Source organism: Sus scrofa, chromosome 3, assembly GCF_000003025.6.
Source record: "Sus scrofa isolate TJ Tabasco breed Duroc chromosome 3, Sscrofa11.1, whole genome shotgun sequence".
NCBI lineage: Eukaryota > Metazoa > Chordata > Mammalia > Artiodactyla > Suidae > Sus > Sus scrofa.
Window position 1 is genome coordinate 22510067 of NC_010445.4, and position 13569 is coordinate 22523635.

Below are 13569 nucleotides of genomic sequence, written 5' to 3' on the forward strand. Positions count from 1 at the left end.
GAAATGACCAAAAAAAAAAAAAAAATCTGTAAGTTTTAGGAAAACCGGGACCTTATCTCCCCTGCTTCCCAGGCTGGGGTTAAAAATAAATATTTATTGAATGAATAACTGAGTCAACCAATTAATCTATATTTCATCATGTCTCAGCAAAGGCCGCTAGAATAGTAACAAAGGCCACCAGCTTTGAGGTGAGACATCTGAATTCGAATGCCAGTTCCAACCCTCAGCTTTTACATCGGAAATGCTGTGAAGATTAATGCAGGTGGCAAATTCTCCATAAAGGGGCTCAATGGGTAAAAATCCCTTTTCGGGAAAGCTCAGAGCCATCCCTTGCGGGGTGACCTGGGATGCGTGCGCGTATTACTGCGATGGGAAAGGCTGGGGAGCAAGCGGCGTGCCGGCCGAGACTGTGCCCTGGCCTCTGCGTACCCAGCTGGCCCAGCCCGGGGCGGAGTCTCCTCCGTCGGGCGGGGAGCCGCGCTGTCCCCTGGAGGCACCAAGGGACCGGGTCGGCCCGCCCCGTGTGGCTGCCGTCTAAGCGGACCATGGCGAGCACCGCCCGGAGGTCCGGCCCGTGGTCCCCGCTCCTGCTCCGGCTCCCGGCGCTGCTGGGGATGCTGCTGCCACAGGTGAGAAACGGGAGGATGCGGAGCTTTGCAGGTCGCGTCCTGGGCGCAGGTGGAGGGGGAGCGGCGGAGCCACAGGGGGCGCCTCACCCTCCCCCCGGGGCCGGATCGCCCCAATTCGGCCCCTGGCCTGAGAAAACCCCCTAGCTTTGGGAGTTTGCCAGTTGCCTCAAGAGCTGGAATGACCTGCCAGCGAGGAAAGGCGCAGGTAGACGCAACCCCCCCACCCCTCCTGCAAGGTCCGGGTGGGGATGTGGGTGGAGGGAACAGCCTGCGGGAGGGGGCCCTGGCTTTCCTACTGAAACTTCTAGAATCCCGGCTTCCTTGGAACTTATGATCAACTTAGACGTCTGTTGTGGAGAAATCGCCCACACACCTAGGTTCGTGGACAAATTCAGGCAGATCAGGTGTTCTCCCCTTACCCGTGACTGGACCCGGGATTCACAACCCCTGGGATAAATAAGCCAGAGGTACCAGGATCTAGTCCAGCCCTGCTGGGCTCAGAAAAGTCCAGTCGTACAGAAATGCAATAAGAAGGCAAAGCCAGGGCTGGAATCCCCTTGTCCAGCCTGGAGCCTCTGGAACAGTGAATGGGAACTTAGAGATAACTGCTTATGCCACCCCATGCCCACTTCCAGCCCAGGACCCACCCCACAGCTGCCAAGAAGGAATGGGACCTCAAGTGGCTGGATTGGGTGTTTGCAGAAAATTGAGGAAAAACTAGAAATGAAAAAAAAAAAAAATTGTTTCCGTCGTGGTGCAGCAGAAACAAATCTGACTGGGAACAAAGAGGTTGTGGGTTCGGTCCCTGGGCTTGCTCAGTGGGCTAAGGATCCGGCATTGCCATGAGCTGTGGGGTAGATCGCATATTCAGCTCGGATCCCATGTTGCTGTGGCTGTGGTGTAGGCCGGCAGCAACAGCTCCAATTAGACCCCTAGCCTGGGACCCTCCATATGCGGCAGGTGCGGCCCTAAAAATACAAAAAAAAAAAAAAAAAAAAAAGAAAAAGAAAGAAAGAAAAGAAAAGAAAAGAAAAAGAAAAAAATTAGAAATCTTGATGTTTCAGTGAGATCTTTCCAATTTTTTCAAAATCGGTAGCTAATTAAAAGCAGATTTTTAAAAATATACAGTAATGGTCAAACCAAACGCCTCTGTGGGCAATCAGTCTGTAGCTTCTTCTCCAGACCACTGTCCCTTCTGCCACGCTGGAGATCACAGAACAGGCCTAGGAGAGAGGAGGCAGATTCCTGACTCCCAAACCATTGGCTGAGCTCCAAGCCTGAGGGTCCTGGAGCAGGATGTGGCCTTTGCAGGGGTGCGGCTGGGCCACCCGGATGTTAGGGTTCCTGCTAGGAGCTCAGCCCCGCCCTGTTTGCTCAAGGAAGGGCTAGAACAGGTGAGTTAGCCCAGCAGGGGCCAGATGCAAGAGCAGCACCGGCCCTCCCTCCCTCGGCCACCCCCACCCCCCCAGCCTCGGTTCAGGGGGCCCCCGTCAGAGCCTGGCACTGAAAGCAGCTGGGCCGGTTTGGAGAGGCAGAATGGGTCATCCCAAGAGAGGCAGACTGTGAGGCACAGGAGAAAGAGACTGGATCCCAGAAGCAGAGAGATGGTGGTTCAAGTCCCACTTCTGTCATTTGTTATCTGTGTGGCTGGAGGCTGAAGACCTAAGCTTCCTGGAGTTCCCATCAAGGCTCAGGGGTTAACGAACTCGACTGGTGTCCATGAGGACGCGGGGAGATCCCTGGCCTCGCTCAGTGGGTTAAGGATCCAATGTTGCTGTGAGCTGTGGTGTAGGTCACAGACGTGGCTCGGATCTGGCGTTGCTGTGGCTGTAGTGCAGGCCAGCAGCTGTAGCTCTAATTCAACCCCTAGCCTGGGAACCTCCCTATGCCGCAGGTGTGGCCCTAAAAAGCAAAAAAAAAAAAAAAAAAAAAAAGACCTACCCATCCTGAGCCTCAGTTTCCCCCACCTGTACAACGGAGAGAATAATACCACCACCAATCTCTTAGGGATGCTGAAGTCTTTTCTGCAGAAGCTGAGGCCCCCCAGCTCCCACTGTCACCCCTCTCTAGGGTTGAGGAGATCAGTGGGCGGGGCCAGTATCTCCCCCAATCCCCCTTCCTTCTTTCACTATTTCCCTCCAGGGAAGGAGAGTCACAGCCAGCCCTGCCCAGAGCAGGGACTAGGAGGGTCCCAGGTCTCTCAGAAGAGGAGACCTTTTTTTTTTTTTTTTTGTCTTTTTGTCTTTTTGCCTTTTCTAGGGCCGCTCCCGCAGCATATGGAGGTTCCCAGGCTAGGGTTCGAATTGGAGCTGTAGCCACTGGCCTATGCCAGAGCCACAGAAATGTGGGATCTGAGCCGTGTCTGTGACCTATCCCACAGTTCACAGCAACGCCGGATCCTTAACCCACTGAGCAAAGGCAGGGATCGAACTCGCAACCTCATGGTTCCTAGTCGGATTTGTTAACCACTGCGCCACAACGGGAACTCCCAGAAGAGGTGACTTTGCTTTCACTGCAGGTCCAGACCCTCAAGCCAGAGAGCCTCCTGTTAGTGTCCACCCTGGATGGAAGTCTCCATGCGCTGAGCAAGCAGACAGGGGACTTGAAGTGGACGCTGAAGGATGGTAAGCAAGGGCAATCACTCCTCCTTCCCTGGACCCCAAGTTGGCGGTGGGGTCACCTTGGCATTAGAGGAGAAGAACATGTGGTTCAGAATCCAATAAGCAGGCGTCTGCAGGCAGCTTCACCACTTACAAGCTGTGTGGCCTGGGGAAAGTCACTCCACCTCTCTGAGTCTCAATGTCTTCACTTATAAAAGGGGCCAAGGGTCACGAGCCTACGACACAGAGTTCTTGGGGGATTAAACCACACTCATGTCAAATGCTTGGCTGGGTGTCTGGCACACAGTAGGCACCCAATGCAAGGTGTGCCTTTTGATGGGGTGTCTGGAGGGGGCTACTCACGCCTATGTCCCTGTCCCTGCAGATCCCATCATCCAAGGGCCAGTGTACGTCACAGAGTAAGTGGACCCACAGTCTTTTAAGGAGCAGGCGGCTGGGAGATGGGGAAGCCCTCATTGCCTGGCGGGGAGGCTGTGCTGGACTTAAGGGATTTGGGTCTGGAGCTCTGTGGTACCTCCTGCCAGGGTAAGCGCCTCCTAGTGGCGAAAGTGGAGGGAAGGGGGGCCTCTTGGAGCCTGGGGAACGTGCATGAAATCTTCCCCTGTTCCTCTCTGGCCCGCAGGACAGCCTTTCTCTCAGACCCCGCTGATGGCAGCCTGTACATCTTGGGGACGCACAAACAACAGGGATTAATGGTATGTTTCCTACACTGGTTGGGATGGGCGAGGGTCCGGGCTTCTGTCACCCAGTGCACCAAGGGGGTGGAGGGGGCCGTACAGGTAGAATCTGAATGTCCCGAAAAGGATTATCTGCAAGGACTACAAGAAGGCTGTCCAGAGGGGTCTGTTGAAAGGAGGGGGTGGTGGGGAGTTCCCGTTGTGGCTCAGTGAGTTAAGAACCCAAGTAGTGGAGTTCCTGTCTTGGCGCAGTGGTTTACGAATCTGACTAGGAACCATGAGGTTGCAGGTTTGATCCCTGACCTTGCTCAGTGGGTTAAGGATCTGGCGTTGCCGTGAGCTGTGGTGTAGGTTGCAGATCCGGCTCGGATTTGGCATCGCAGTGGCTGTGGTGTAGGCCAGCGGCTACAGCTCCGATTTGACTCCTAGCCTGGCCCTAAAAAGCCAAAAAAAAAAAAAAAAAAAAGAACCCAAGTAGTATCCATGAAGATGTGGGTTTGATCCCTGGCCTTGTCCAGTGAGTTTTAAGATCCAGCGTTGCCACAAGCTGCAGTGTAGGTTGCAGATGCGGCTCAGATCTTGCATTGCTGTAGCTGTGGCTCTGATTTGATCCTGGCTCCAGGAACTTCCATATGCCACAGGTACAGCCAAAGAAAGAAAGAAAGAGAAGAAAAGGAAGGAAAGGGGGTATTGGGGTGGCTCTGGCTGTGAATGCAGAGCAAGCCGACTCTCAGATCTCTGAGGGTTTTCAGGGGAAACCTATGTATCAGTTAGCTTTTGCTAAGTAACAAATTGCCCTGAAGCTCCTTAAAATGCGAACCGTGTATTTAACTCACGATTTTGTAGGATGTCAATTTAGACTCACGATTTTGTAGGATGACAATTTAGGCTAGATTCAGCTGGGTGGTCTCGATTGAGCTTGGTCAGTCAAGTGTCTGTGGTCCGTCAGCTGTCTCTCTTTCTGAAAGCTGGTTGTTGGTTGGCTGCCTTTCAACAGGGGCGACCAGGCCAGGGGTCTCTCATCCTTCAGCAGGAAAATCTGGGCTTGTTCACATGGCATCAACAAAGGAACCAGAAACAGCAAGAAAGGGCAAGGCCAACACAAGAGAACTTTTCAAGCTTGGCTTATGCAATTGTCCCTCGGTAGCCACAGGGGTTCCGTTCCAGGCCAGTCGCCCTCCACCACCAAAATCCAAGGATGCTCAAGTCCCTTATATCAAAACAACACAGTATTTGCATATAACCTACACACACCCTACCACATTCTTTAAATCATCTCTAGGCGTTCCTGTTGTGGCACTGCGGAAATGAATCTGACTAGGAATCACGAGGTTGTGGGTTCGATCCCCGGCCTCGCTCAGCAGGTTAAGGATCTGGAGTTGCTGTGAGCTGTGGTGTGGGTCACAGACTCAGCTCAGATCTGGCATTGCCATGAGCTGTGGTGTAGGGCAGGAGCTGCAGGTCCAATTCAAACACTAGTCTGGGTACTTCCATAGGTGCCGCTGTAAAAAGACAAAAAAAAAAAAAACAAAAAAAACAGGATTATGTACAAAGCTGTGGGTCGAGTATAGGAAACCACAAGGTGCCATGACATTGAGGTACCATTATCAGCCCTAAACTCAGAGGGAGAAGAAGTGGTTAACCTCAACCTGGAACTGGAGGTGGCTTATGGAGAGAGCCACCTGACAGGAGCTGAGGGCTCTGAGGGAGGGACACGGCCAGCCCACGATGACCCCATGGAGAGGAGGCCAGGGAACCCTCACCCTGATCCTGCCCCCTCCCTGTTATCCCAACCCCACTGGAAGCCAGAACACAGGGCTCCCAGTGATGGATCCAAAAATGTGTCTCCTGGGGAGAGAGCCAGGTGGAGAGTGGACATCCAGCCCCATCCAGCTTGGAGGTCACCATGGGGTCCCCTGGGGCAGGTGTGCTTGGTCCGTGACGTCACTGCCCCTGCATCTGAGACAAAGCCCAGTCACGCTGACAAAGCACATCAGACCCCCCGCCCCCTGCTCCCTTGATCTGGGCCACCTCACTTCTGCAGCCCGTTTGCTCACCTCCAGGCACACGTGTGCACACACATCTTGCACCAGCTCACGCCAATCAATTTACTGACTATGTCAGCTCTGGGGCTTCACCCAGACCGTCCCCATGGTCTGGAACCCTCTTCCACTCTGCCTTTTCTTCCCCAACTCAGTCGGGAGGGGCCATAGCACGCTGCCATCACCGCACACTGAAATCTCCAAGGCTCCGCAGAGCTGGCTTTCTTGCTGGCACCACGTGACCCACGTTGGTCCCCAGGGTGCTACGTGCACTGTGATGTCCTGGAGACAGAGTGGCTGGAAGCGTCATCTCAAGCCAAGCTTCTCAGCCACCAAAGCAGAAAGGGAGAACGAGGTGACCCACACACTGGCTCTTGTAGTGCCGGTGTACAAGTGACATGGGCACTTCTGGAGCCCACCCTTTGGCAAGCCTCATGATCGTGCCCACTTTAAGCCAGAAAGGAATTGTAATCCCAGAAGAAGAACCAGAATATATGTGCTCTCCTTCCCCTGGCTCACTCTTTCTTTCTTTCTTTCTTTCTTTCTTTCTTTCTTTCTTTCTTTCTTTCTTTCTTTCTTTCTTTCTTTCTTTCTTTCTATGGAGGTTCCCAGGCTAGGGGTCCAATCGGAGCTGCAGCCACCAGCCTACACCGCAGCTACAGCAACTCAGGATCTGAGCTGCATCTGCAACCTACACCACAGCTCATGGCAATACGAGCAAGGCCAGGGATCGAACCTGCATCCGCATGGATACTCGTCAGATTTGTTCCCACTGAGCCATGAAGGAAGATTCCCCCTGGCTCTTTCCTGCTCATGGTCCAAGTCCCAGTTTAAACTCCAAGCTTGTCCCCAGCCTGTGGTCTTGCCTCCAGCTGACCTCACTTCAGGCCACTCTGCCCCTCTCCATCCCCACTCCCCATGCACTGGTGTCCTCGCTGACCCAGCCAGTGGCCTCAGCATTCTGTCCCTCTGCCTTGTCCCTCCACATGTTCCTGTGTAAGTTTCACTCCCCACTCAGCTTGCGTTCTTCCTCCGTAGCTGCGCTACGTGAAACAGCATCTCAAGTCATTCTCTAAGTTTGTCTTAATAACATTTACCACCACCTGGCATTATGGTTTATATGTTTTTGCTTGTTTTTTATCCTTCTTACACACACACACACACACACACACACACACACACACACACACCCCAGAGAGGTAACTCTGGGCAGAAAGGCGCTTGGTCCATCTTAGTTACAACTGGGTTCCAGCACCTGGCTAGTAACAGATGCTCATTAAACAGCAGTTGAGGAGTTCCCGTCATGGCGCAACGAATCCGACTAGGAATCATGCGGTTGTGGGTTCGATCCCTGGCCTTGCTCAGTGGGTTAAGGATCCAGCGTTGCCGTGAGCTGTGGTGTAGGTCGCAGACACAGCTCGGATCTGGTGTTGCTGTGGCTCTGGTGTAGGCCGGCAACTGCAGCTCTGATTCTGCCCCTAGCCTGGGAACCTCCATATGCCTCAGGGTACGGCCCTAAAAAGACAAAAGACAAAAAGTAAATAAAATAAGTGGCAGTTGAATGACTGAATGAACTTCTTTCATTAGTCCATCTTCAGTCCTGCACATCTGCATCAGGTGTGCTCAACCTCACATGCTCCCCCAGCACAGCACTAACCATACATACCAACTCCGGGCTGTAGCAACTTCTGTTGTCTGTCCTGACTGAGCCCCCAGGAAGCCCCAGTTCTCTTTCCCTCAGTACTTGCTCATACCTGGGCTGCATGAGCTCTCTGTGTGGACTTTGGGGATTTTTTTCATTTTGATATCATTTCAAACCTAAAGGGGAGTTCCCGTCACGGCACAGTGGTGAACGAATCTGACTGGGAACCATGAGGTTGCAGGTTCGATCCCTGCCCTTGCTCAGTGGGTTAACGATCCGGCGTTGCCGTGAGCTGTGGTGTAGGTTACAGACGCAGCTCGGATCCCGCGTTGCTGTGACTCAGGTGAAGGCTGGCGGCTACAGCTCCAATTAGACCCCTAGCCTGGGAACCTCCATATGCCACGGGAGTGGCCGGAGAAAAGGCAAACAAGACAAAATAATACTACTACTACTAATAATAATAATAATTTCAAACCCAAGGAAAAAATTCAGGGATAGTACAGAGCAATTCTTTATTCCCTTTACTCAGATTCATCCATGTTTAACATCTTATCTGGGAGTTCCCTGGTGACCTACCTAGTGGTTAGGACTTGGCACTTCCACTGCTGCAGCCTAGGTTCAATCCCTGATCTGGGAACGGAGATCCCACATCAAGCCACTGCAACGAGGCGGCCAAAAAGACTTCTTATGAATTTCACTTTATGATTCTCTCTTGACAGTTACTATTCACATGTATACTTAAATTTTTCTTTTTCTGAACCATTTGAGAACAAGTTGCAGGCATTAGGCTGCTTTCCTCCTAAAATGTCATTGTGTATTCCAAAAACAAGGACTTTCTCTTAATTAGCCTGAGTGCAAATTATCAAAACCACTACTGATGCAGTAGTGTTATCTAACGCTCAGTCCATATTAATTTTTTTTAATGACCATACCTGTGGCATATGGAAGTTCCCAGGCTAGGGGTCGAATCAGAGCCGTAGCTGCAGGCCTACACCACAGCCACAGCAACACCAGATCCAAGCCACATCTGCGACCTCCACCACAGCTCACGGCAACACCAAATCTTTAACCCCCTGAGCGAGGTCAGGGATCAAACCCACATCCTCACGGACACTCTGACTTGTTCTGAACCTGCTGAGCTGCAACGGGAACTCCTCTCAGGCCATATTAATTTTGTCACGGGTCTCAGGGTGTGCTTTATGGTTTCTAGTTCAGAATCGGAACCACGATTACCCCTTGTGTTTGGTCCTCATGTCTCTTTATTGTCCTTTAATCTGGGACCGTTCCCCAGCCTCTCTGAGGCTGTCACAGTCATTGAAGTTTTGAAGCCTCAGCATGTGTTTCTGAGGTTGCCAGGCCAGGCCGGAGTGATCAGGTGGCATCATGGCACTGGGGATGGGCTTTTCAGCAGCTCCTTAAGAGCTCTTGCAGGAGTTCGCGTCGTGGCACAGTGGTTAATGAGTCCAACTAGGAACCATGAGGTTGTGGGTTCAATCCCTGGCCTTGCTCAGTGGGTTAAGGATCTGGCGTTGCCGTGAGCTGTGGTGTAGGTTGCAGATGCGGCTTGGATCCTGCATTGCTGTGGCTCTGGTGTAGGCTGGCAGCTACAGCTCTGATTCAACCCCTAGCCTGGGAACCTCCATATACCTCGGGAGTGGCCCAAGAAATAGCAAAAAGACAAAAAAAAAAAAAAAAAAAAAAAAAGAGCTCTTGCAGTAGAGTGCTTAAGTGGGTGGTTTCTGGAAGCTGGCTGGCTGAGTTCAAGGTCTGGCTTTGCTACTCAGCAGCTGGGTGACCTTAGCCAAGGGACTTAGCCTCTCTGGAAATGGATATTATGATAATCATAGCTGCTGAATAGGATGTCTGTGTTTCTCTGCCCTCACCGCTCCTCAGAGACTGCCATTCACCATCCCCGAGCTGGTTCACGCCTCCCCGTGTCGTAGCTCCGATGGCGTCTTCTATACGGGTAAGCCTCTCTCCAGCCTGTGGGTTCTGGTCCAGCAGCGATGGGACTTCGGTCAGGGCGGACTAGCTGGGCACAGGGCAGACAGGCGGCACACCCTCTCCAGGCCATCTTGAGAGCGGGCACACTTTCCACTTCCGCAGGCCGGAAGCAGGATGCCTGGTTCGTGGTGGACCCTGAGTCAGGGAAGACACAGATGACGCTGACCACAGAGCGACCCTCTACCCCCCGCCTCTACATCGGCCGGACACGTGAGTCCCGCCCAGCTGCCCCCCAAGCTCTGCCCAGGCCTGGCAGTTGCTATCCAAGCCGAGTCCTGGCCAGTCAATCAGTCTGTGCATCAGCAAACCCTTCACGGAGCACCAAACAAGGTTACGCAGCAGTAGCCAAAACAGACCTGGTTTCTGCCTTCGTGATGCTCAAAGACTCTGGCCTCCAGGCTGGGGGCTAGGAAATCCCCCCCCCCTTCACCAGATGACATCCCCTGGGTGTGGGTGGAGGAGTATCACCTGGGCACTCCCAGACACCCTGCTTCTGGGCGTCCCCAGAGTACACGGTCACCATGCACGACGCCAGAGCCCCCGCACTGCGCTGGAACACCACCTACCGCCGCTACTCAGCGCCCCCCATGGACGGCTCCCCTGGGAAATGTGAGTGCCTCCTTTCCCCGGCCCCACCTTGGAGCAAGGTCCCTGCACTCAGCTCATGCACGACCAAGCCCCACCACCTGACCTTCTAAGGGACCCCAACTACCAAAGGACATACACTTGATGGGCAGCCCTAAGGGACCATCCTCAAGACCCAGCCTGACCCTCTCATACCCTGAGCCGCCCTTCCCATCCTAACTCCTCCTAACTCCACGCTGGGTGAGTCCACAAGGACCCCAAGCAAGCTCCGCACACCCTGAGCCATCCCCGCACGTCCTAACTGACCCCCAATGTTGAACGATCCCTAACAGATGACCCTGAGTGACCTCCCCCAGACTGACCACCCCCTTAATATTATAAGGGTTCTTCTCAAATGACTAAGTGACTCTGAAGGTCACCATTCTATGTGAGAACTCATGCAGGTGATCCTGACACATCACAGGTGACACACACAGGGCCCCCGACTGACCTCCTTCACATCCTAAATGACTCCCAAGTGACCCATGCGTCTCCAGACCACCTGAATCTGATCGGCAGCCAGACCATGACTGACTGCTTGTCCTAAGTGACAAGGATTGAGTCACACACCTGAGTCACCTTTGGATGACACTGACTGACCCCTACATCTTACACAGCTGTCCCGTTGATCCTGCTCAAAGAGACCCTGTGAAGGAGTTCCCCTGTGGTTCAGCAGGTTAAGAACCGAACTAGTATCCATGAGGATGCAGGTTCTATCCCTGGCCTCACTCAGTGGGTTAAGGGTCCGGGGTTGCCATACGCTGTGGTGTAGGTCACAGACTTGCTTGGATCTGGTGTTGCGATGGCTGTGGTGTAGGCTGGCAGCTACCACTCTGATTCAACCCTTAGCCTGGGAACTTCCATATGTCACTGGTGTAGCCCTAAAAAGCAAAAAAAAAGAAAAAAGAGAGAGAGAGAGACCCAATGAATTTCCCACCTCTTGATAACACTCCAGGTGATTTCACCTGACTTCCACATACCTGAGTGGCCCTCCTGATAGCCCAGCCTCAGAGCAACCTCCACCCTCCAAGATGCTCTGAGGTGCATCAGGCCAGAGCACCCCGACCACATGTCCCCAGCTTTCTTTCCCGGCAGACATGAGCCACCTGGCATCCTGTGGGATGGGCCTGCTGCTAACAGTGGATCCAGGAAGCGGGGCAGTGCTGTGGACCCAGGACTTGGGCGTACCTGTGATGGGCATCTACACATGGCACCAGGACAGTCTGCGTCAGCTGCCCCACCTCACGCTGGCTCGGGACACCCTGCACTTCCTTGCCCTCCGCTGGGGCCACATCCGACTGCCTGCCTCAAGCATGCAGGACGTGGCCACCCACTTCTCTGCCTTAGACACCCAGCTGCTGTAAGTGCCCAGGCCCGGGAAGAGCTTCTGGAGGTATTGCAGCCCAGGTCCAATGGGCAGGTGTGATGTTTGACCATGACACACTAGTACCACTGAATCGGGAGTCAAAACAGTTTGGTAGGACTTCCTGTTGTGGCTTTGCAGAAAAGAATCTGACTAGTATCCATGAGGACGAAGGTTCGATCCCTGGCCTCACTAAGTGGGTTAAGGATCTAGCATTGCTGTGAGCTGCGGGATAGGTCACAGGCAAGGCTCAGATCCTGCCTTGCTATGGCTGTGGCATAGGTTGGCAGCTGCAGCTCCGATTCCCCTAGCTTGGGAACCTCCATATGCTGAGAGCATGGCCCTAAAAAGACTAAAAAAAAAATTATTTTGGTAATTAACCAGGGCCCTGCACCACCCCCACATGCTCCCAAGATTCCCTTGATAGCCCCACTGTTCAGCAAGCGATGGGGTAAAATCAGGCCTGGAAGGGGACCTCTGCGTTCCCACTCCCCGCCCCCCACCCCAACCAGTGCTACAGCTAGCACCTGTTCTGCTTGGTAGGTATTCTGTGTTTATTTATTGATGGTTAAAACTTGTAAAGGAGGAGTTCCTGTCGTGGCTCAGTGGTTAACAAATCTGACTAGGAACCACGAGGTGGCGGGTTCGATCCCTGGCCTTGCTCAGTGGGTTAAGGATCCAGCGTTGCCATGAGCTGTGGTGTAGGTCACAGATGCAGCTCGGATCTGGTGTTGCTGTGGCTCTGGCGTAGTCCGATTAGACCCCTAGCCTGGGAACCTACATATACCGTGGGAGCGGCCCTAGAAAAGGCAAAAAGAGAAAAAAAAAATTGTAAAGGAGATGCCCCTATGATGCAATGGGATCCAGCTTCTTCGGAGCCCTGGGACGCAGGTTAGATTCCTGGCCCAGCACAGTGGGTTAAGGATCTGGCATTGCTGCAGGCATGGCTTAGTTCACAACTGTGGCTCGGGTCTGATCCCTGGTCTGGGAACTCCATATGCCGTGGGGTGGCCAAAAAAAAAACAAGCAAATAAATAAATAAAAACTTTAAATATGACCCTTCCCTATAGCACCGACTACTGTAGTGTCCCCGTCTTGGGGAACCAGGAGACAGACTAGGGAAATCAGGAATTATCCATTCATTCTGTTCGTTCCACAAATTCTTTTTTTCTCCTTTGTCATTTTAGGGCCCACCCACGGCATATGGAGGTTCCCAGACTAGGGGTCGAATCGGAGCTACAGCTGCCAGCCTACACCACAGCCACAGTGACGCCAGATCTGAGCCTCGTCTGCAACCTACACCACAGCTCATGGCAACACTGGGTCCTTGACGCACTGAGCGAGGCCAGGGGTCCTCGTGGATGCTAAGTCAGATTCATTAACCACTGAGCCATGACAGAATCTCCTGACTATAGAGTTTTTTATCAGTTAGCTTTTGCTATATATCAAACTACCCCCTAAAGTTTAGAGCTTCAAATTTTACTATTTTACAGGCATTTGTGGGTCAGCTGGGGTGGTTTCTGGTCTGGGTAGCCAGTGGGTGGCTTGGATGAGCCTGGACGATTTAGGATGTCTTTGCTCATCTATCTCATAGTTGCTGGACTATTTAGCCTCCCACACCCTAGCACAGTAGCCTGGCTTTCCTCCTGTGGTGGTCTAGGGGCTCCACAGAACCACATGCCAGGGCAAGCCCCGTGCACAAGTTCCTCTCAAGCCCCTCCTTGTGCCATATTTGCTGTTATCTCATTGGCCAACGCAAGTCACATGGCCAAGCCCAGCGTCAGTGTAGGAGGAGACAATACACAGTTACCATGGTGACTGAAACTACCCAGGATCATCACACCTTCTCCCCTTTTCCACTCCCTACTAGGATGACGCTGTACGTGGGAAAGGATGAAGCCGGCTTCTATGTGTCTAAAGCACTGGTTCATACAGGGGTGGCGCTAGTGGTGAGAAGGGTCTCTGGG

The 13569-nt window shown here is 53.0% G+C and overlaps 1 protein-coding gene across 3 annotated transcripts in view; it reads left to right on the forward strand.

Moving 5' to 3' along the window:
* ERN2 (endoplasmic reticulum to nucleus signaling 2) overlaps window positions 1–13569 on the forward strand; it is a 27806-nt gene continuing 14237 nt past the window's right edge. For 2 of the 3 annotated variants that reach the window (XM_021086462.1, XM_021086464.1), the window contains exons 1-9: window positions 1–629; window positions 3148–3253; window positions 3615–3648; window positions 3873–3945; window positions 9505–9577; window positions 9718–9825; window positions 10123–10224; window positions 11335–11599; window positions 13473–13551. In XM_021086462.1, the coding sequence (XP_020942121.1) occupies window positions 348–629; window positions 3148–3253; window positions 3615–3648; window positions 3873–3945; window positions 9505–9577; window positions 9718–9825; window positions 10123–10224; window positions 11335–11599; window positions 13473–13551 (1122 nt within the window). In that variant the 5' untranslated portion in view covers window positions 1–347. The remainder of the gene's footprint in view (window positions 630–3147; window positions 3254–3614; window positions 3649–3872; window positions 3946–9504; window positions 9578–9717; window positions 9826–10122; window positions 10225–11334; window positions 11600–13472; window positions 13552–13569) is intronic. The other variant, XM_021086463.1, reaches the window with a different exon arrangement.